This window comes from Spermophilus citellus, assembly GCF_964194105.1.
Source record: "Spermophilus citellus genome assembly, chromosome: 19".
NCBI lineage: Eukaryota > Metazoa > Chordata > Mammalia > Rodentia > Sciuridae > Spermophilus > Spermophilus citellus.
The window spans coordinates 16,736,538-16,758,497 of record NC_138201.1 but is presented as its reverse complement, the minus strand read 5'-3'; the positions used below and the strand labels follow the sequence as shown (position 1 = coordinate 16,758,497).

The window sequence follows — 21,960 nt, the reverse complement described above, 5'->3', positions numbered from 1 at the left end:
ATTGCACCTTTTAAATTTAAACTCTACCCTAAAGACTGTGCTGAAAACCGCGTTGATGTCAAACGCCCCATGCTTGGCAGAGGACTCGGGCTCAGACCATGTCCTGAGGGTGGCAGGCAGCCCGTCACGTTGCCAAAAACTTTCCACTGGGAGCAGTTTTGCAAGGGGCCGGGCGGGCAGGCGGGGGAGCCTGGGGACCCAGATGGGGGCTGTCCTGCCTGGTGACAGCATCATCTCTCTCTCTGTGCGTAGGTGAAGCTGCTCTCAGGGGAGAACCCAGAATGCAGACCCTCCCAGTGGCCTCTGCCCTCAGCAGCCACCGCACTGGCCCTCCCCCCATCAGCCCCAGCAAGAGGAAGTTCAGCCTGGAGCCTGGGGACGAGGACCTCGACTGTGAAAACGACCACGTCTCCAAGATGAGTCGCATCTTCAACCCCCACATGTAAGTCCCTTCTCCTTCCTGGGCTTGCGCACCCCCAGGCTGGGGCCAGATTTCTTGAATGACTTTGTGCCCGTGATTCAGCTGTCATTTTTTAAAGTTGTTCATAAGGTACTTTCTGTCAAAGATAAATAGCTCTGCTCTGCCAGGAAGGTGCCCAGGTGACCTTACAGCTGTGGAGAGAGGCGTCTTCCTTCCTGCAGATTGGGCCTCCTGGGCTGCGTGGCCCCATTGAAGGGAAGAGTCTCTCAGAGCTCCAGGGCCTCTGTCTGGAAAACTGGGCTCTTTTCTCCTGTACCTACTGATTGTTTTTGAGAGAACTGATGTCAGTGACTGTCGTGTGTTGGGGGAGCAGAAGGCGGGGTTGGCAGCTGAGTGGGGTCTGGATCATGCGTGTTGACGCGTGTGCGTGAGGGATGCACCTCTGTGCTCCTGGTGCGAACTCGAGACCTTCCCAGGGCGGGGGAGCCAGGCTTCCGTGTTCAGCACCAGGGGCTGCTCCTCCCAGCTGACCTCAGCCTGCAGCAGTGGTTGGAGAACCGGCCATTGGACCGGGAGGCCTGGGTGCCAGTCCCCCATCTGCCACCAACACCTGTGCTCCACTGTCTTGACCCAGATCCCTGTAACTCCATGGGCCTTGGTTTCTTCCTCTGCAAAATGAAGGGGTTGAAGCTTAAGCGGTCCGGATCTGAGTGGCGGGACCGGGCTTCTACCTGGAACGCAGCCTGCTCCTGGGCACCGTGCTCTGCCCCCGCCCACCCCACCTGTCCTCTCCACACTCCCCCTCTCAAAGGGAGCCGACTGCCTTCCCCATGCTTTCAGGATGTGGAGGCACCTGGCCAGCCCCTGGCAGAGTCCCAGGTGGCAGTTGTATATCCGGTTGGGTTGGTACCATCGGAGCCTGGTGTCTTGTCAGCCGTGGTGGTGAAGTCACTCTGTGCGGAGGAGAGGCTTGGTGTGGTCCGAGGGTCCTGGGCTTGCCCCTCCCTCCGGCCAGCCCAAGGAATGTTTTGTCCTCCTCCAGGAGGCTGGTCTCACCAATCTGACTCCCAAGGACGCTGCTCCTTGGGCCAGGCGGTGGCTCCGAGGGCTTCCTCCTTGGAGGCAGGGCGCTTCTGCGGCTGGAGGTGGCCCGAGCTGCAGAGCTCAGGCAGCCTCGCATTCCTGGCGTTCCAATCTGCTTGGCCTGTTGTGTTCAGTCATAAGACACTGACAGAGGTATTTATCCTCAAATAAATCACTGCAGTGTTAGTCAGAGGCTGAGCCTGCAGTCTGGAGCCCTGGAATTTGCTACAATCAGGAATCCAGCCACAGCAGGGCCCTGCAGATCCACCAGCTCTGCACACTGGGGAGGCTGCTGGGCTCTGGACTGTTGGAGTCCATCCTTCCATTACTAGGAGTTTCTTCTCCTCTCTTCCTAATCCTGAATCAGAGACCAGTTCCTTTTGTTTTATTTTTAAAGGAAGGAAGAGTCAGCTTTGTGACAACATTTTGTGATCCAACAGGCCTTGGTTTCAATCCTCATTCTGCCACCTGCCAGCTGTGAGGCCTTGACAAGTCCCTTGGTTTTTCTGAGTTGAATGTCCTTATTTGTAAAATGACAGTGATAATAGCTAGTGGACACAACTATTTTAAGCATTAGAGCTAAAATATGCAGGGAGTTGGACCCAGGGTGGCACACACTTGATGGTAGGCCTTATTTTTATGAATGATTCCATTTTTCAGATGCTGGTAATAGAGAACTTAATGTTTGAGATGTGTACACTTTAGTCTAAGCACCTGGGTGGGAGTAACCAGGGGACCTTCCTCAAACGATTATTTTGAGTGCTTAGTGCAGCACTCGGCAGACAGCAAACACTCAGCCTCAGACATTGGTGTGATTAGAATGTGAAAGCACTTAGAAATGATTCTGTAACTCCTTGGCTTGGTTACAGATACGGCCTGGAAGTATAGGTCTGTGATGATATCATACACAACTTTAAGAGTGAATAATAGAGATAGAATCATTAAATTCTGTGTGCGTTTCATAATCGACACCATCATGCAGAATTTTAGAAAGAAGACACAGTAGCACCCCACTCTACTACACCCCCTGTGCTCACATCAGCTAGGTGGCTACTGCCCCCTTTTAAAATTTTTTAATTTTTATCTAGTTTTTGGTACTAGAGATTGAACCCAGGGGTCCTTAACCACTGAGCCACATCCCTAGGCCTTTTTACTTTTTATTTAGGGACAGAGTCTCATTAAGTTGCACGGGGGTCTTGCTAAGTTGGTGAAGCTGGCCTTGAACTTGTGATCCTCCTGTCTAGCCTCCATTAAAGTGTGCACAGGAGTGTCCTGGCAGTAAATGTATCATCTTAACCTTTTTTTTCTGGGGGTGGGGGCAGTACTGGAGATTGAACCCAAGGCTGCTCTGCCACTGAGTCATGTCCCCAGACCTTTTAATTTTTATTCTGAGTCAGGGTGTCACTAAGTTACCCAGGCTGGCTTTGAACTTGAGGTCCTCCAGGATCATTAGGATTACAGCTCTGAGCCTCTGTGCCCTTCATCTTAACCATTTTTAAGTGTGCAGTTTGGGAGACTTTTGAATTGTGAGTTGGAAAACTGATTGGTGTGCAGTCAGTTCATTCTGGGTGTCCCTCAATTTCAACGACACATCAGGGTTTCTACATGTGTTCGCTAAGAGCTTAATGACAGATTTCACAGGTGAACTGAAAAGATGTGGCACCTCTGACTTACACAGGGTAGGGTACTTGGTAAGTACTGTCATGTGATGTGATGAAACGTGCACCCCTTGACCTCTAGCCTGCTCTGTTTTTATTTCATGTGTTTTAGAAGTTTTCTGCAGTCAGCCGCAATCCACACCCACTTGGAAATGACCCATGTGTGTTTGTCTCTTTAAGATTATGAAATGATTTTCTATGCTTGATCTTCCTAGAATCTGTTAATGACGTCTCGTGAAAATGCGTTTTGTTTATTTCTTCACTAAAGAAGTGGCCATGGTTCTGAGAAGGGGGGTGTTGTTGAAAAGCCGTTTGGGCAGCTAGCAGTGAGGGGCTCCGGCGCATGCTCGGCCGCGTTTCCTTTGGAAGCATCCTGCGGGGCTGCTTTCCAGTGGGGCGCTGGCGTGGCTCTGAGCCAGGCTAGGAGGCAGCCGAGTGTGACAGGATCTCATGTGCCGTGACTGGGGGCGGGAGGGGGGTTGCTTAGTGATTCTCCAGCACCTGGGAAATGAGAATTGCTGGGTTCTTCCTTCCATTGGTGACCAGGGTCGTTTGAGCTCATAATTAATTGTTTTGTTAATATGGTGAAGTGTGTGTGTGTGTGTGTGTGTGTGTGTGTGTGTGTGTGTACATACATATATATATTTTTAAGTACTAGGAACACGAATGGACGTTGAAAAATATTTTATCTGACGTTTGGAAAGAAAAAGGATTTGAGGGTGGGGTGGGCCTACTGTCATAGAAATGTCACTAAGTGATTTTTTACGGCTGTGCTCTTCCTGGTAAGCAGGAGAGCTCCCTTTTCTCCTGTCTTCCTGTTTGTGATTCATGTGGCCTTAAGGACCCTGTTTTGTATAAGGGTTGTCAAGTCTCCCGGAGCCCCTTCCCCGACTCCTGCAGTCCTGTTTCACAGCTGTTGTTTTAATTGAGCACCTTTCCTATTCTGTGGCAAATCGGATGTTCTAGAGTCACCTTCTAACCTTCCTGCTTGACCTTGGAATAAGCCATCGCTGCAGGGGACCCTGGTTCCTTTTCGTGGGGAACAGTACTTAAAAGCCCAGGTCTGGGGCATGTTGGCACACAACTGTAATCCCAGCAACTTGGGAGGCTGAGGCCAGAGGATGGCAAGTCTGAGGCTGACCTCATCCTGTCTTTAAAAAAAAAAAAAAAAAAAAAAAAAAAAGAAAGTCAAAGGGATGTAACTCAGTGGTAAAGTGCCCGAGTTAAATCCCTAGTAATACACACACACACACACACACACACACCCCAACACAACCCCAATAAGAAGAAAATGGATTACAGGATGGGTGGGTGTTCCTGTTGCGTTGAGTTACCATGGTGCTGCTGCTTCTAGAGCTGGGCGTCTGATAAGATGGACACTAGCCACGGGTGGCAGTTTAAAATTAAACCTTTTGGGGCGGGGCAAGTGGCTCAGTGGTATTGAGCTCACCTAGCATATGCAAGGCCTTGGGTTCTATCCCCAGTGCCGTAAAATAAATCAGTTACAGTAAACAAAATTAAAATTCAGCTCTTCAGGTGCATTGGGCACATTTCAAGCTCATAGCCACAATGGGCTGGTGGTGACCGTATTGGACAGCACCGGCACAACTTCACTGCCACTGGGGAAGCCCTGCTGAACTGAGCTGTTCTTAGACCCTTTTCTTGGAAAGAACTGGGAAGTCACGAGTTCTCCCCAGGACTCCTACCCTAGGCCTCTCCTGCCCCGGTCCACGTGCACATCCTGCTTCTTCACTAGTGAGACCCACGTTCCCAACCAACATACTTGCGTGTGGCTTTCTCCTGCGGTGAGCGTGGAGTCCATTCAGGGTCACTGTGCCTCCTCCACTTGGAAAATCTAAACGGAAATAAGTTCAGGATTCGCTTGCAGCAGTTTTTTTCCCCTCATGCCAAAGGTGTCCCCCTCAGTGCTCACCACCCCCGCCCGGTCAGGGTCGAGGTATTTGCAGCAACCATTCTCCTTTGGGACGTCCACTTATTACATGGAGGTTTAGATCCCCACCCCCATCTTCACTGCTTTATATTTTTTGAACCTGTAAAACAGTGACACGCTTCTACAAGAGAGGATTTTATTAGGTAGGTTCTCGGTCAAGTGTTACCCCTTGCTGGTCACTTGCCCTCCTTTTGTGTACCCCCCCACCCCCAGCCACCATCACCCTCCTGAGTTTCTTTTGGTAAATGGAGCAGACACACGGATGTTCTCTCGACCCCTTGCCTTTTTGGGACGCCAGGTGGCAGCTGTCCATACCCCTCTGGACTCTGTTGTTTCTTGTGTTCACAGCGCATCCCTGACACCTCCGCCTCAGCTCTCATCCTTGGTCATACCTGCAGCCCCCTCCATTGACTGCGCCTGCCACAGTTTATCCCCCCAAGTCCCCTTTGTTGGGCGTTAGGTAGCTCCTAGTATTTCGAGTACTAACAATCCTGCAGCATCTCTGATGTCTTGAGGGCAGGCGGTCGATGTGGCGCTCAGTTTGTGTTGGGCTTGAGACTTCCGGGCTGGGATCCTGGGGAGGGCGTGGTGCAGATGCCCTTCAGAAGTGGAGTGGCTTGTACCTGCGAGGTTTGTGGGGGCTGTACGGGCAGTCACCTGTGAGGGGCACACTTGTTGAGTGCTTGCGTGGACTGGCCCCATGCTAGGACACCTGAACATGCGTCGTCTGGCTTCACCTTCACAGGAGATGTGACCCTTCGGGACAGGCCGGTATCTGTCCTCTGTCCCCCAACCTTGCCCGCTGGCCTGTCCACCTGTTGTGTATCAGCTGTTTTCAGGAACAGGTGCTGAGGCTGCGAGAGGATGATACCTCAGAAGTGTTGGGGCTGGGTTGACCCTGCTGTGCACGACCCCCAAACCGGTGACCACTCAGTGATGCCTCAGCTGTGTCCTCCCCAGGAAGCTGCAGCTTTAGAGTGTCATGTGCTGGAGGTCGTGCGGAAGGGCTTGGTGTTGCTGGCAGCTGGCGAGGCCTCCTTTTGGTCAGTGGTCTGTACTTGCAAAGTCATTGCCCATGGGCTCCCCGGGGTCACAGCCATGGTCACTAGCCTTGCGCTCTAACCTGTGTCTGCCCCAGGCCGCCTGGATCCTCGAGGAAGGAGGCAGGCTGGGTGGAGGACAGCCTCCCTGCTGGAGGTGCTGCTCTGAAACACTGCCCCCTCGTCCTTGCTGGTGGCCATTCCTGTGAAGTCCTTTCACGACACTGACCAGCCAAGTCTGGTGTACTCGCTGGTGGTCTTCTGGTCTGGGGTCTCCTGTGTCTGTTTTCTTTCCTCCCTCCTTTCCTTTCTTCCACCGCCTGCCCCCGGGTAGTGGCCCCCGCCCCGCCCGAGTGATTCTTCTCTGCATAGGCGAAGAGAGAGAGAGGGGAGCAGATGAACTCAACCAGCAGTTCTTTGAGTTTGCCACAGAGGCTAGAGGAAGCCTTTGAAATCATGTACCGAGCATAAAATGGAAACTTGGTTAGAAAAAAGATTACTGGCTAAAGTGGGGTTTGAGGTTTTGTGTAGATTTTGTTTATTTTTTGCACGGGGCTGATTACGTACACGGACTCTCACGTGTTCTGGGTGGCTGCAGTTTGGGGTCTTTGTGCACATGTGCGGGTGGCATTGCCATACTCCCGCGGGTGGCCCCTGCCTCTCCTCCTCTCTGTGTCCCTTAGTTTGGCTGCATTTGTGTGTGCACCACCAAGCTCCAAGAGGGTGAAGGAAATTGTTCCTCATGTCACTAAACTGAGCCCAGAGGAGATTGAAAAGCTGAGGTGATTTCAATACGTTGGCCCTGTGAGCCGCTGGGATCCGCGTGGGAAGCTGTCGTAGGCCTTCACGGACGGGCGTGTGGCTGCACCATGCGAGCCTCAGAGAAGGTGGACACCCCGTCCCCGGGCTCGCTGAGGGGTCTTGAGCCTCAGCATCCAGAGACCGCGGGAGCCCTGTGGGAAGGGTTTGTTTTGCGGTGCTGGGGATGGAACCCAGGCCCTCCTGCGTGCCAGCGCCCTGGAGTCCCCACTGTATGCCCGCGGCGTCCCGTGCTTCCGGGGCGTGACCTCATTCTGTCCTCCCAGCCCTGTGATTTGGGTGGCATTATTGTCCCCTCTGTACAGATGGTGACACTGAGGCCCTGTGACGTGCTCCTCCAGCCAGCTGGTGGACAACAGTAGGTCAGGCTTCACACCCCGCCGTGTGACCCGGGCGAGTGCGCTGTGCTCAGCAGCTGGGCGGTGGTGATCCTGACAGCGCACACAACCAGCTGCCCCGAGTCATTTGATGTAGGACCTCAATGCCATGTGGATTCAGATGGTCACCAGTTTAAGTGCTGCCAGGACACAAGGGCTGACACTGGCGGAGAGAGGCTGCGTGGGGTGGTGGAGGGGAAGGTGGCCTGGCGGTCCCGGGCGATTCAGAGCCCTCCCAATCCTCCCTGCCCCGGGATGGTTCCCCCTAGGGACTGAGAAGGAGGAGTCGCTGCCCAGTGTCCCCCAAAGAGAGGGAAATGGTGTCTTTGGACAGGTAAGAACCCCCTAAGAACAAACAAAGACTGTCTGTCTTGTGCTGATGGGGAGGGAACCCAGGGCCTCGTCCCTGCCAGGCAAGCGCTCTGCCCCAGAGCCACATCCAGCTTCAGACAGGAGTTTTCTGTCTGCCCAGCGAAGGGCATTTTAAATCTTCTTAAATTCTTGTTTAAAATTTCTGACCCAATTTTTAGTTGCACAAGTCCATAGTAACTTTAGCTTAAAACGTTCAAAAAGAAACTTTTAATTAAAAGTTTGTTTTAAGCATATGAAGACATACCACCCCGCCACCTTCTCCAGGTTTCATAAACTGGACTGTTGAATAGAATCCTTGAAACTTAAGTGTCCCCCCCTCAGCCACACCCTCCTTGGCACCGTCCGGCCTGGGAAGGGCTCGCCTGGCGCTCTGTTCTTCTGGGCCCCGTGCACAGTCTTATTGGTATTCCCTAAAGTGTCCCGTGAATTTAAGAGGACTTTTCACAGCCTTATTTTTAGTTGCTTTAAATAACTCAGAAACTGAGATATTCTTAAATTAGGATTTCTTTCTTTCTTTCAGCCCCTCCCCCAGTGCATGTCAGTCGTGTGTGTGTGTTTACTTACAAAAGTGAGTTGGGGGACAGAGGTCTTTAGTCAGTGCCCACTCCCCCCCCCCACCCCAGGAAGGCCCTCGGGGGCCTCTGAGGTCCCTGGCTGATCCCGCTGCGGCTAGCTGCGTCCTCTTGCGTCCCAGTCTTGGGAGCGCTGTGCTTACGGAGTGTGGTACCTTTAAGTAAAGGTCGCAGGCCTGACCTGTGTGTGTGGGTTTCTCGTTTGTCAGACTGCAGGCATTTTCTCATTTTCACAGTTGAGCTGAAGACAAAGCCCTCCTTATCCTGGCGGGAGCTGCCCGGAGCTGACATCAGCCTTTCCCAGCAGCTTCGCCTCTGCCTTAAGAGTCTTCGCCCCGAGCTGCTCGGGCAGATCACCATCTTGCTCCTGCCCTTTTTCTGGCCAAACAACACATCAAAGGAAGAAGTGCCAGGGGTGCCAGGGGTCGGGGACAGAACAAAAGCCGTCATCCGCTGTCTGTCCTGGGCTGTGTGAGGACATAGCATTTAGTGTTCGTGGCTCTGATCTGGGTCATGAAGGTTGTAGAAGTGGGGTCAGAACCTTGAAAAAACAGGGCTGCGAAGGAGCGTTCCTGGTGTGGGGGGACATGTCCGTTAGCAGGTGTGAAGTCCCCTCTATGGCACACACTGGACCTGGGAAAAGGAGTATATTTAGATGGAAGGGTTAGGTCAAGGCGTTCACCCAGAATTTGAGGAGACAGAGCAACACTGGGTTTTGCTGTTCCTCCCTCAGCCCCAGTTGGCTTTCCTGAGCCCCCGGTGCTGTTTGCACAAGGACACCACTGTCCTAGGGACACAGGCTGCAGCTCTCGAGCACACAGAGGACTGATCTTCACGTTGGCCTGTGACGTCATGGACATACATATTCTCACTGCACTACAAAGCCCCTCTGTCCTGAAGGGTGTAAACTGCTGTCTCCTGAGAACTTAAAAGATTTGATTGAGAATTCACCAGAGACTGATGCTGGGGAATCTGCCCAGGTGTGGGTGCCCAGGGCTCCTTCTAGGACCTCCCTCGGAAAGCCATCGCGTGCTGGGCTGTGTGTGGCTGGAGCACGGCGAGGGCGGCTTCTGGGCCTGTTCCCTGGCTGGGGTCGCACCCAGGGTAGGTGGCAGAGCTGGACTCTTTCTGGACTCTTTCTGCTTTGCTGTGTTTTGGGGTTCACACACAGGCGCGCACGCACACACAGTGCATTTTGAAATTTCTCCACTGATTGTCTCCAAAGCACAACTAGAGAAGTCGATGTGGCAGTAAGGTGCTGGGGCTGGCAGTAGCCAGAAACCACGCCAAACAAGGGTCCAGATTCTGGATCTAAGTCACCCCAGCAGAGGCAACACGCACTGGACTCCCTGCCTTTCTCTGCCCCTCCTTACAGGACCTCCGGCCTGCCCTTCCGTAAAGAGACCTGAGAAAGGCACCTAAGGGATCCACCCAGAAATCAACCCAGAGGACCAGGGAGGACGGGATGTGGCTCTGTGACAGAGCACGAGGCCCAGGGTTCCTTCCCCAGCACCAAAAGAGAAAAACCAGCTCTAGAAACTGGGTCAAAGTCAAGTAGAAGGATCACACGCACTCTTGTCAGGTCAGGTCTCGCTAGAAGTCTCAGAATGAACCCTTGTTGCTCCCCCAAATTGGCCCGTCAAGGAGTGGGCTGTGGAGTTTTCTAGGTCCTATGTGCAGAAATGTCATTCAGCTGGTTTCTCCAATGTGACTGGCCACAGACTGTGTAACAGACAGAGTCGTGTCCTTGCAACAGCCTGTTAAGCCCTGGCCGCAGCATGATGTCTCTGAAGACAAGGCTTCGGGTGGTGATGGGGTTCCATGAGGTCCTGGGAGCAGCACCCTTAGAGGAAGAGATGCCAGAGAACATGCACGCTGTCTTCCTGCCGTGTGAGGACACGGTGAGAAGGGGCCATCTGAAAGCCAGGCAGTGGCCCTCTCCAGACACTGGCCATGCTGGCTCCCCGAGCTTAGACCCCAGCTTCTGGGACTATGAGAAAACAAACAGCTGTTCCCTAGGCCGCCGGGCTGTGGTGTCTGCTCTGGCAGCTGAGCCCCGGAGGATGCAAGCCTTCATCCCTTTTTCGTGAGACCTGTTATGAACATCCCATGGAGCCACAGACACACACACATTTCTATTTGGTTTCAAAATTCTCTTACCATAAATTTTCATACTCACAAAACTCTGGTGCCTTAAAGCTTGACTATTAAAATGAAACAGTGGCATAATTTCTTGATTTGGGACTGTTGAGTGTCACCTTTAATACTGGGGCTTTTGGTAAAATCCACTGAGGCCAGACAAATTGAGGAAATGCGAGACCCTGCTTCCCTCGTCCCCAAGTCTGATTACCTTCCATCCCGACTCCTCTCTGTGGCTGTTTCTGGAGAGTAGATTACTTCTTCCATATCCCCCCATTCCCTGGACCGGTGCCGTCACCCACACCAACAATGGTGATGGAACTTCTCCCTGCGTTTGCAATTGTTATGGTTTAGATAGAAAGTGTCCCCTAGAAGCTCACGTGTGAGACACTGCAAGAAAGTCCAGAGGTGACATGATTGGGTTAATAAGTGACTGTAGGCAGGCAGGGAGTGGCTGGAGGAGGGGGATCTTTGGGGTATGCATTTGGGGTTTGTATTTTGTCCTGGTGAGGGGACTCTCGGATCTTCCTGGTTCCTGGTGCCATGTCCTAAGCAGCTTTTCTGCACCACATTCTTCTGCCTTGGTGCCCTCTTACCTGGGCCTTGAGGAATGGAGTTGGCGATCTGTGGACTGAGACCTCTAAAACCGATAATCTCTCCATTTTTGCTTCCTTTGGTTCCTCTTCTAGTTCTGTGGCCACTTCTCACAGATTCATTGTCCTAGTCTGTTTTCTGTTGCTGTAACAAAATTACTGAGAGTGGGTAATTTATAACCAAAAGTTTATGTAGCTCATGGTTCTGGAGACTGGAAGTCCAAGATTGGTGCTGCTTCTGGCAAGGGCTTCATGCTGCATCACAACACGGGGAAAAGCAGAAGGGAGAGAGGACGTGTGCCTAAGAGAAGAGGGGACGAAGGGGACCTGATTTCTGTCATGACAGTAAAGCCGTTCCCAGTCACAACTAACCCAGTCTCTGGAGAGGACCCTTAATCCCTCCCAACCCAGCTATGTAGACAGTCAGATTTCAACATGAGTTTTTGTGGGGACAAACCACATGGAAACCATGTTACATGGGTGTGACATGTCCTTCTTGCTGTACAGACCCTTCTGATGGCGTCACCTACAAACTCATGCTAGAATCACCACTGTACATTGAGGATTGCCAGGTCTTACCCAGGTCCTGACGGTCACACCCACAGACCTGTCCACCTTGTAGATGTTGTCTGTGTACCTCAGGTTCAGTACTGGTTGTCCGAGTTGACCTGAGGACCTCCTGTGTCTTCTTTACCTGCCCCGGGCCTCTGTCCCTCGTTTTCATGGTCGGCACAGCTCTCCTGTTTTCCTTGGGGGCCTCCTCCCTCTGCCCCGTCCCCATAGCTAACCCACTGTCACGCCCTGTCACTGGGCTGCTAATCCTTTTCTGCATAGGCACCAGCCTGGGTGACAGTTTGGACCCATTCCTGTGCAGCACCCTCCTTTCTGGCACTTCAGCTTTGGGAGAAAGTTCCTGAAGTGTTGTTCTCTGCTTGGAATCCTTCCATGGCTCCCAGGGAGCTGCAGGAGAATGCTGAGCAGACACCTCCTCGGGCGGAGGCCCAGCCGAGGGACCTGCCCCTCCCCCTCCTACTGTCCCCCTTCCTCCCTCCTCTTGGTAAATGGCAATTCTTCATGTCTTCATAGAAAACAGTGGCGCTTTGCTCTAATCCTGCGCCCCCGTCCCGTTCCCCACAGCTCCCCTGGGCCAGGGCTGGGCCCTGCTGTAGCCGGGGCCCTCCGCCTGGCGCCGTTTCAAGCACCTCCAAAATGCTGCATCAACAACCGGCCAGTGGGGAGGTGCTCGTAGAGGGCTCTAGCCTTTTCGTTGCTGTGACCAGAACACCCGAGGAGCAGTTTAGAGGAGGAAAAATGCACTGGGGCTCATGGTTTCAGGGGTCTGAGTCCAGAGATGGCCGCCTCCCTTGCTCTGGGCCCTGGTGAGGCAGAGCATCATGGCGGGAGGGCCCAGTGGAGGAGGTGCCGGAGGTACCTCGGCTGCTGGTGCCTCCCCTGAGCACCTGGAGAGGGTATCGCTGAGCGTGTCGGGGGCTGTGGCTGTGACTTGTGACTACACATTAAAACCCAAGTCTCTGTTCTTCTGTGGCCTTTGGTGATCTGGTCCAAACTCCCCCCAGTCCTGTTTCTCAGTAGGCGGCCTCCTGGACTGTCCTGGGAAGCCTCCTGAGCCAGGGTTCAGTTTTAAAGTAACTGATGGAAGTCGCTGCCGTCCCTGGTCATCAGGCAGGCTCTGGAGGTGGCCTCGTGATGAGCAACCCTCGTGTACCTTGGTCAGCCAGTCTCGTGGCCCAGCCTCCCTTGGACCTGCAGCCTGAGGCTGACTCAGAACAGCGTTTTCATTGCTGGTGGTGGCTGGTGGTGGCTGGTGGTGGCTTGGTGGTGTGGCGCCACTCTCCATGGCTCAGCCCCCGCCCCCATCCTGAGGCAGCTCTCAGAAGCCTCCAGGGTTTCCAGCAAAGTGACTGAGTGTGTCCCATGTGGCCTGTAGTTGAAGTTGAGTTGGATCCAGTGGTGATCCGCCCTGCTGTCCTTGCCACTCCCCACACAGACACTTTATTTGGGCAGCACTTCACACCTACAGAAATATGGAAGGTCTGCGGACAGTGACTGCTAGCACATCCCTCTCCAGTTCATCTGTTGGTCCAGTCTGCTGCGCTGACCTCCTCCTCTTATACTTGCAGGAGCAGCGATGTGACTCAGGGTGAAATACCTCTTCATATCCATAATGTCCTTTATAGATCTTATTTTTTTGAAACAGGTCCTTGCTGTGTCCTGGCCTCAAGAGATCCTCCTGCCTCAGCCTCTTGAGGGAGCCAGGACAAGGTGCACACTGAAGGCACCAGCCGGCGGTTTGTTCAGGCTTTTCTCCTGCATTTTCTCATTCTACCTCATGCTAGTTCTTTCTAGTTCGGGATTCAGTGCATTTACTTTTGCCCTCAGTGACCTTTTGTCTAGAATGGTTACCCCACTGTGGGGTGCAGTGGGCTGGTGGGTTTGGGTGGTAAGGGCAGCTGGTGGTGGTGTGCCTAGACATGGCCCCTGGGGGTTAGCACCTTGTGAACTGTCCTGTTCAGGCACCAGCCAGATCGAGGGCAGGAGGCCTGCGGGTCCATGGGTGCTGGGCAGTTTTTAGTTCTCTTCTACTGATGACGGGCTGTGTCCTGAGAAGTCCCCGACTCCTGCACATCCTGGCCCAGCAGTGCAGCTCTGCTGAGTGTCGGCCATTTCCCGTAGAGGTTGCGGGACAGCCAGAGGACAGCACCACAGGTCCCCTGGCTTAGGAGGAGAACAAAGTTCACGACTCAAGAGCGTGGCACTGATTGCACATTGCTTCCCCAGCATGGTCAGGTTGGAATTATTAAGTTGAACCTTGTGGGTCAGGACCCCTGTATATGTGATGGAAAAAGGTGGTGGGACAGGGGAGAGCAGAAAGAGGGGACAGGGTTGACATAGAGAGGTCACATGGACCCAGGCTAGCTGAGGGTGCATGGAATAAGGTGAACAGTTCCCGCTGCTCCAAGATAACCTTAATCACCTTCCTTAAAATTTTATCATGGCCTCGAAGATCCATCTATTTCTAGCCGTGAAGTCTGAGCTTTTGACCTTTATAAAAAAAAAAAAAAAAAGTTCTTTTTCTTCCCAGACACGAGAAATGAAAACCAAACCTAATAGGTTGCTTTCCTGGGAGATGGCCCAGTAGTTCCTGATTAATCATTTATTTGAAGTTCAAATATAGCTCTTGACTCAAGACCAGAAGTATGTACGTGTGTTTTAGGTGAAATCTCGAATGTTGAGCAGCACATTTTTTTAAATTTTTTTTTTTTTTAGTTGTAGATGGACACGGTATCTTTATTTTTATTACGTGGTGCTGAGGCTTGAACCCAGTGCCTCACACGTGCGAGGCAGGTGCTCTACTGCTGAGCTCCAGCCCCAGCCCTTGAGCAGCACATTTGCTGTGGAACCAGCCTGGTGGCCGGAGTTGGGACTTGCTGGGAAGAGGTCCTTGATGGTGCTGTGGTTGCAGGTGGTAGCTTGTAGGATCCAGGAGGTGGCTGGGTGGAGAACCTGGGTCCTAGTGTCTCCCCCTTGCTGTGAGAGGAGGTGGCACCCTGTGTGCTCATCCCAAGATCCCTAGGATTGGTTGTCCGTCTCTTCTTCATTTCCAAGAAATATCCCAGTTATCCTTCAGCAAATCCCGTTTCTTCTGACGCTCACTACCCATGCCTTGTGTTGCTTTGTAACCAAAAGAACTTGCTAACAAGTAGGGAGATTTGGGCTTTTGACAGGGTTTTGCTGTCATTTGTAGAAGTTCTTTGAACATCTCCATCCTTGCTCAGAGCTCATATTTCCCATTTTTCTGGAAGTGGAATTTCTGGGTCACAGGGCATTCATGTTTCTATTTCTGCTGGTGCATCCTGCCAGCGTGGAGTCTGGAAGGTTGAGGATTAACATTCCCTCCAGCAACTGTGCGCACCTGCCTCTGGCTGCCTCATCCCAGAGGTGACTGCTATCATTTAAGTTTTGCAAGCTTCATGGGGGAAACTGGCATTTTTTTTTTTTTTTTTTTGAAGTGGAGGTTGTTTGGTCTTCCTGGGGAACGTGGATGATCTTTTCACCTCCTCAGTGGCTGTATGCATTTATTTTTTTTGTCACCATCCAGATTAAACCTTTGTCTTCTGTCAGTGTGTTACAGCTGTTCATATTAAGGATTTCTGTGACAGATGTGTTAGGAAAATAATGTGATTTGCTTTCCAATTTTACTGTTTTTGAAATACACACTTTTGGTTTTCTGGATGTGTCGCATCACTATATCATCTTCTAATAGAAAAGCCATCCAAAATGTTCTATAAAGGGTTGAATGTGTTGGGTGATACTTTGTAACACGTGGGCAGGGTACAATAATCATAGATGCTTGATACTTGTTCACTGTGAAGCAGTTTATTATTGTATATTACTTCGTTGGTTTATCCAGACTCTTCCTGAATGCCTGCCATGTTCAAGGCACAGAGGAGGTGTGCGAGGAGGTGTGCAGCACGTGAGGTCGCCCTGGGTAGAGGAGGGGCTTCAGTGGGCCTGAGAGGCCTTCGCCCTGGTGATGGGAGAACAGGGTGGAACTGGGGTGGATGGCAGGGATCATGTCCTGGGTGGCTCTTTTCTCTCCCTTTCCCCTCAAGGCCATTTCGCAGGGAGCTTTGAGTATCTATCGTTGGTCTCTTGCCGGGTTCTGTTAGGAAGCTGTTTTTATTCAACCATTTTACCAGACGTTTCCTATAGCTTGACAGGCGTAGCCCTTGCTAGAAAGGTGCGCTCCTGAGAGCTGGGCACTGTGGGCAGCAGCCTGTGGGAGCAGGGCTGGGAAGACCATGGTCTCGCCGCCCTGTGGGTGACAGTGTGCTTCCCCCAGAAGAAGTGCTTTGTTCTAGAATCTGCTTTTATCCTGTCTCCTGGTTTATAAAAGCCCGAATCTGCTGGATCAGGGTTGATTCCAGTATGCGCCGCAGGACCTCAGTCAGGGTTCCTGTCTGAAAGCAGCAGCTCAGCTACACCTGTAGTTTGCAGAACTCACCTGGGTCTCGGGGGACCCAGAGAGTGGGTCTACCTGGTGCTCCGCCCTCTCCAGGGGCCTGTGCTTCAGGGGTCTGTAGCCTGGGCAGTCTTTGCACCCACCTGTACCCCATCCAGACGATGCTAGGATGGCATGGGCAGCTTCATCTTTAGATGCCCGAAGTCAGTCAGCGTTTCTCACTGTCTCAACAGAAGAGCCTGTCACCCAGTGTCCTGCTGCGGGCAGACAGCAGAGGGAAGCTGCTTCCTCCCATCCACCACCAGGACTGGCTGGGGCTGCACAGAGGACCCATGGGGAGGGGGGCGGTTGACATTCCTGCCCTGGGCCAGCTGCAGAGGTGCCCCAGCGTCGCCTGCACCTCTTTCCCTGGGCTGGCTCACTTCTGCGGCCACTTCCTCTCCTGTGTTTTGTTTCCCCTCCTTTTAGAGTTTTATAAAAGCCTCATGTTATGGAAAAGGGAGAGACAAAGAAAGAGGAAATCCCTTGCTCTCTCCTGACAGCAGGTCTGTTTTCTCACAATATGAAACTGTAATGATGCGTGTCACGTTTTGGCAGGATGCTCTGGGTGGTAGATAGCCCCTCCCGAGAGCTGCCACCCTGTCCCGGGGCCCCAGGACACCTCCCTTGCGATGCGTGGGGGGCGGCTCTGGGCTCGCACCCTGCTCGGGGACTCTTATTCTGGCGGCGCCTCTGCACGGGGCCTGCCTGCCAAGTCTGTGAGGCCCGCGGCCTCTGTGGGAGGAAGGGGCTGTCTTCATGCTCTTTGGCAATGATTAAAGTGAGGTTAGTACCCAAGCCCTTTCATTTTATTCCCCTTTCCTTGCTTTTCCAAACCAGATGGCAACCCTGTACTTTCAGCTGTAATTAATTTTAAAATGGGAGGCAGCAAGTGCTGGGAGCAGAGCCGCCCGTGCTGGGAGGGACAGCGTGGTCTTCCTCTGTCCTCCTCTGCCCCCCGGCCAGCCCCGTCCTGATCACCCCCCCCACCCCCCCCACCCCCCCCCCGCGGGCTGTTTCCTTAGTGGGTGGAAGTCGCCAAGTTTCAGGTGCAGCTGAGGAGTGGCTGCCCGCCTGTCACATGACAGCCCCAGACAAGGGGAGCGCAGTTGGAGTGGCTGCCTGCGATGCCGCAGAAGGGGGCTTTTCCTTCCTACTCGTCCGGCTGCCAGGAGCGCCCCCAGGAGGGCTGTGTTCCAGGGCTAACATTTATTCTTAGAGAAAATGACAAGGGAAATCCAATCACTTGTCTGCACTTGGAGTCTGGAGGTTCTGGCCTTGGCCATTTGACCCCCACCCATGGGCCTCCTCCCTGAGTGGAGGCCAGGGCCCTCGGTGAAATGGCTTCCAGTAGCCTCTCCCCGCCCTTGTTCTGAAAGGAGGCAAGCTCAGGGTGGAGGTCGAGGGCTGGGGCTGGAAAGCCAGGGTCCAGGTGCACCCGCTGATGTTGTACAAGTGGCAGCCATTACTGTTGTGATCATCAGCCACCCGCCGACGGACGACTTGAAGTCATTTTTAAAGGCTCATAGTGAGAATCAAGAACCGCAAATATGTGGCTTGTGAATGTCCCAATGGCTGGCTGTTGGTCACAGCACCATCGATGGCAAAGCCCCGGGCGAGCCAGGTTGGCTGACTTTGGTGAGCCTCGTGGAGGATGTTCTTGTCCCCTCCATTCTTATGTCAAATGAGTACATTACTCGTGAGCACTGCTCGGGGGGTCGTCTGGGGTTGTTTACAAAGGTCATGACTTCTGCTCTCGTGGGGACCCATGCTTTGGGGAACCTTGTAGTATTCTCTGGTACCGAGGGCAAGCATGAAGAAAGACACCAGGTTGTTCCAGCCTCCTGTTCTGCTAGTGGCTTGTCAGAGCTGCTGAGGGCGGAATGCTAAACATGGAGTTACCACGTGACCCAGCGACGCAGGGACTCTATCTGTACCCCTCTGCTCACAGCAGCATTATGGTGGCCGAGAGAAATAGCCCAAGAGCCTTTCACTGACTGCTTGAACAAGGTGGGGCTGTCCACACTATAAAATGTCAATCAGCTTCAAAAAGAAAGGAAACTGACACCTGCTACTATCTAGATGAACCTTGAGGATGTGTGGACTGTGGAATAGTCATGAAAAGACAAATGCTGAGCTGGGGACAGGGCTCTGTGATAGAGTAGTGGCCCAGCATGCATGACCCCCTGGCTTTGGTTGCCAGCTCCAGGGTAGGGGGAGAGGGGTGCAGTAGACCTCAGTGGTGGAGCATTGGCCTGGCATGGGCAAGACCCTGGTCTTGATCTCCAGCCCTTCAAAAAAAGGTCCCTAGAGAAGTAAAATTCCAAGAGACAGAAATGGTAGCCAGGGGCTAGGGAAGGAGGAGTGGGGACTTAACGTTCAATGGGGACAGAGGGCAGAGTTTCACTCTGGGAAGATGAAAAAGATCTGGAGATGGATGTTATACTCGTGGTTTGTACGACACTGAACAGCACACTAGAATGGTGAGTATTATGCCTACCCTACCACAGTACAGAATCAAATATTCAGAACCAAGGACTAATGGTCTACTTCCGTTCCCTGGAATGGATGTTAAAATCTGTCACGTGTTAATCCCTTATTTTCCGAGCTCAGCTGGGAGGAGGGATCTAGTGGAGGAGAGTCAAGTAGCTTAAACACAAAAAGCTCAGCTCTCTTCTTCAGGGCCCAGTGGCCAAAACACTGAGGCAGGAGAAGCGCGAGTTCCAGGCCAACCTCAGCAGCTTCACAAGGCTCCGTCTCAAAATAAAAAATAAAAATGACTAGGGATGGAGCTCAGAGGTAAAGAGAGTGCTCCTGGGCTCAGTCCCCAGGATCTATGGTGATGCCTGCAGATTTTTTATTAGATGTATGCTTAATACTTTATAAACTCAATACTTAAATCTAGCACAACTGTACAGTACATTAGTGGTTGACTTGCAGTTTCTGAAGTTGGCCAGGGTAGGAGGGTGACTTTAAAAGAAAACCCAGATTTCTATTTTTTCTTTAGTGCTAAATAAATACTGTATCAGAGGAAAAAGTCCACAGAATAATTTGGAGATGGTCACTGCCTCCCTTGGTCCTGGACTTGGGGGCGTGGGGGTGGTGGTGGGGGCACAAACCAGACGACACAGGAAGGGGCGCCAGCTCGTCCCTGGCTACATGCACATGTGATGCAGACGTGTGGGGGCTCGGGGGATCCTGCCCACAGCCTAGACAGAGTCACAAATGAAGCTAAACTAAAGGGGTGGGGACTAGGAGGACTTGAAGTGACCATAGACTTCAGTGTCACATGATTGCAGAAGCACAGTCCTCAGGTCTACTGACCTTGGAGGGTCCTGATGCTGAAGCGTTGTCGGCCTGAGTTGGACAATGGAGCCTGATTCTGGTTCTGAGATTTGCTGCCCTGGTTGAAGGAATCGATCTGATCCTGTGGGCTCTGTTCCCACAGTAGGTGTGGGGTCTGGCTCCAGGTACCACCCTCAAAGGTGGACGCGCCACTGCAGAGTGGGTGGACAGGGGTCCACAATTCTTGTTTGGGGGCAGGGAATTCGAGTGTGGAAAGGCTGATGGGTAGAAGAGGTTTTCTGGTAGCTGAAAGAATGGAATTCACTGACTTTCCGAAGGGCACAGCTGGGACACAGAGTAGCGTTGCAAGGCGGGTGTCATCCACATGAAGCAGTGGCATGGATGCTGTGGGTAGTGGGGTGAATTGCCAAGGAAGGACATAAGTGGCCGTTCCTGGCAGTGCCTGAGAAGCTGTGTGGCCCTCCTCCAGGATGGCTGTTGTTCTGTGTCCCTGTTTCTGTCCACAACCATTGTGCCATGATGCATCCAATTTCTTCAGTTTTATACTATTTTCCAGGAGTTGGCTGCAGTATGTGGTGTAAAAACTCAAGAGTGTGCCTTCGGGAGGGCCTAAGGGAGTTACGGCAGCTAGCGGGTACCATCAGGGAGGAGGGCGTGGCAGTGATGGGGTTCTGGGTTTGGCTCACCAGGTGTCCTCGGGTTCCCGGGACCTGGAGCCCATGCTGCTCTGGCTGACTGGCTTCAGGAGCTTGGTCTTTCTCAGATTTCTTGGTCCCTAGGAATCTTAATGCTTTTTGGTTGATTCATACAACTGGGTGCCAGGCACCGTTCTAGACCGACGGATGGGAACTGCGAGTAGCTCCTTGTGTGGAGTTGCTTTTCCTGTTGCTTCTGAGGGAAGGTATCCTTGCTCCCAGGCGTGGGTGGCCTCAGCCCTGTACCTCGCTGAGGTGGGTGTCTGAAGCAGTGGGTCCCACTTCCAGCATGAGGAAGGTGGGGTCTGCTAGGAAGCCTAGAGGCAGGTCGAGGGTGTGGGCAGGGTAGACCCCGGGAGGCCAGCGCAGACGGTCTGAGTGGTCATGTTCCCCTTCTCTAGTCCTCGCCCCAGCCGCCCAAGTCATCCCTAAGGGGCAGCAAAGCAAAACAACACCACGTTGACGCCTCTGCAGCTGTGCAGACAGGTGACCGTCCGAGGTTTCCATCAACTTCATCACAAATTGCAGCTTAGTTCCAGAAGGAGAGACATGATGTTTCCCATCCCCTTGTGGAGCAAGGACCTTGCACAATGACCAAAACATGATGGCGGTTGTATTAGGAAAAAAAAAAATTCATTGAGAGAATACACGACAAAAACTACTACAAATTTAGTAGCAGAAGGGATTTTATATTTTCTTAGTCTCAGCAGCATGTTCATTTGGAAAATCTTGTCCCCATGTGGTGCATGTGATCTGTGGAGTCTGTAAACAAGGCCTGGCCTGTGCGTGGATCCCGCGCTGTTTGGATGGTGTCTCTCTGTGGCCCACGGGTGGCAACCCTCTGCTTTTGAGGGTGGGCAAGACTCGTTACCAGTCATGGGCTCAGGGCTGCCCTGTTATCAAACTGTAGATCCCCAGTCTCGTCCCGGGCAGGCAGTTCTGGTCAAAGAAAACTGGTACCTGATTAGGAAGAGTGGAGCCTCCAGCCCTGGGGCTCGCAGCCTGGGCGGTCTGTAGGAGCTGGGCCCTGCTGCGGCTCCCAAGGTGGAGGGCCTAGAAAGCCCGTCAGTTTCCCCAAGCAAATCAGATCGCTCGATACTGGCATTCAGGTGGGAGACTGTCAGGGGTTGGCCTCACCTGAGACCCAGAGGAGCGCAGCCGTCAAGCCTGTCCTGGAAGCTGCCTGCCGCCTCCCTGAAAATGATGTTCACGATAAAGATTCTATCACCGAAGTGTTCACAGAGGTTTCTAGCTAAAGTCATTTTTAAGTTGTTTTATCTCTTTAGGCTTCCACTTGAGCTTCCTGGCATGGTGGCTCCATTAGCCAGGTGTCCTGAGAGTCCCCGATCCCTCACACAGGGCTGCAGAGTGTGGTGCTCAAGGGATGAGGAGCCACTTAGCCTTTGGATCTCTGCACAGGCACCATGAGATGGCATCACAGAGAATCCATGTGACTGCTGAGTGGCAGGGGGTTGGCGGTCATGCTTGTCCAGTGACTGCCCCCCTTGAGAGCCTGTGGACTTGGACACCACTGGTCAGAGCCAAGTCAACAAGGGCACGGGCTCTCCGGTGGTGCTGCCTTTCTCTGGCGCCTTGGCAGGGAGCTGTCCTGAGAACCCTGCAGGTAGAGGTGGCAGAGGGTGGATGGCAGCCCTGACCTGAGACCCTGTTCTGCCTATTGTGTGACCCCAGGCAGATCCTCCATTTCTTGACTCTCCTTCCCTTGGCACCAAGTGATGACACCTTGCAGGACTGGCATGGGTGCTGATGCACCCCGGCCCTGGCCTCAGGGATGTCTGCCATCCACGCAGGGAAATGAAAAGATGGTGGTGGCTTCCTTCATTCTAGTATTAGTGCAGAGCATTTGCTAAGCTTTTGTTTAAAAAAAAAAAAAAAAAAAGGCTTTGGGTG

At 52.8% G+C, this 21,960-nt stretch overlaps 1 protein-coding gene across 4 annotated transcripts in view; it reads left to right on the top strand.

Moving 5' to 3' along the window:
* Nucleotides 1–21,960, top strand: part of VGLL4 (vestigial like family member 4) — a 135,589-nt gene that overhangs the window by 102,389 nt on the left and 11,240 nt on the right. For all 4 annotated transcript variants that reach the window (XM_081276208.1, XM_081276210.1, XM_081276211.1 and 1 more), the window contains one exon: nucleotides 253–442. In XM_081276208.1, the coding sequence (XP_081132334.1) occupies nucleotides 253–442 (190 nt within the window). The remainder of the gene's footprint in view (nucleotides 1–252; nucleotides 443–21,960) is intronic.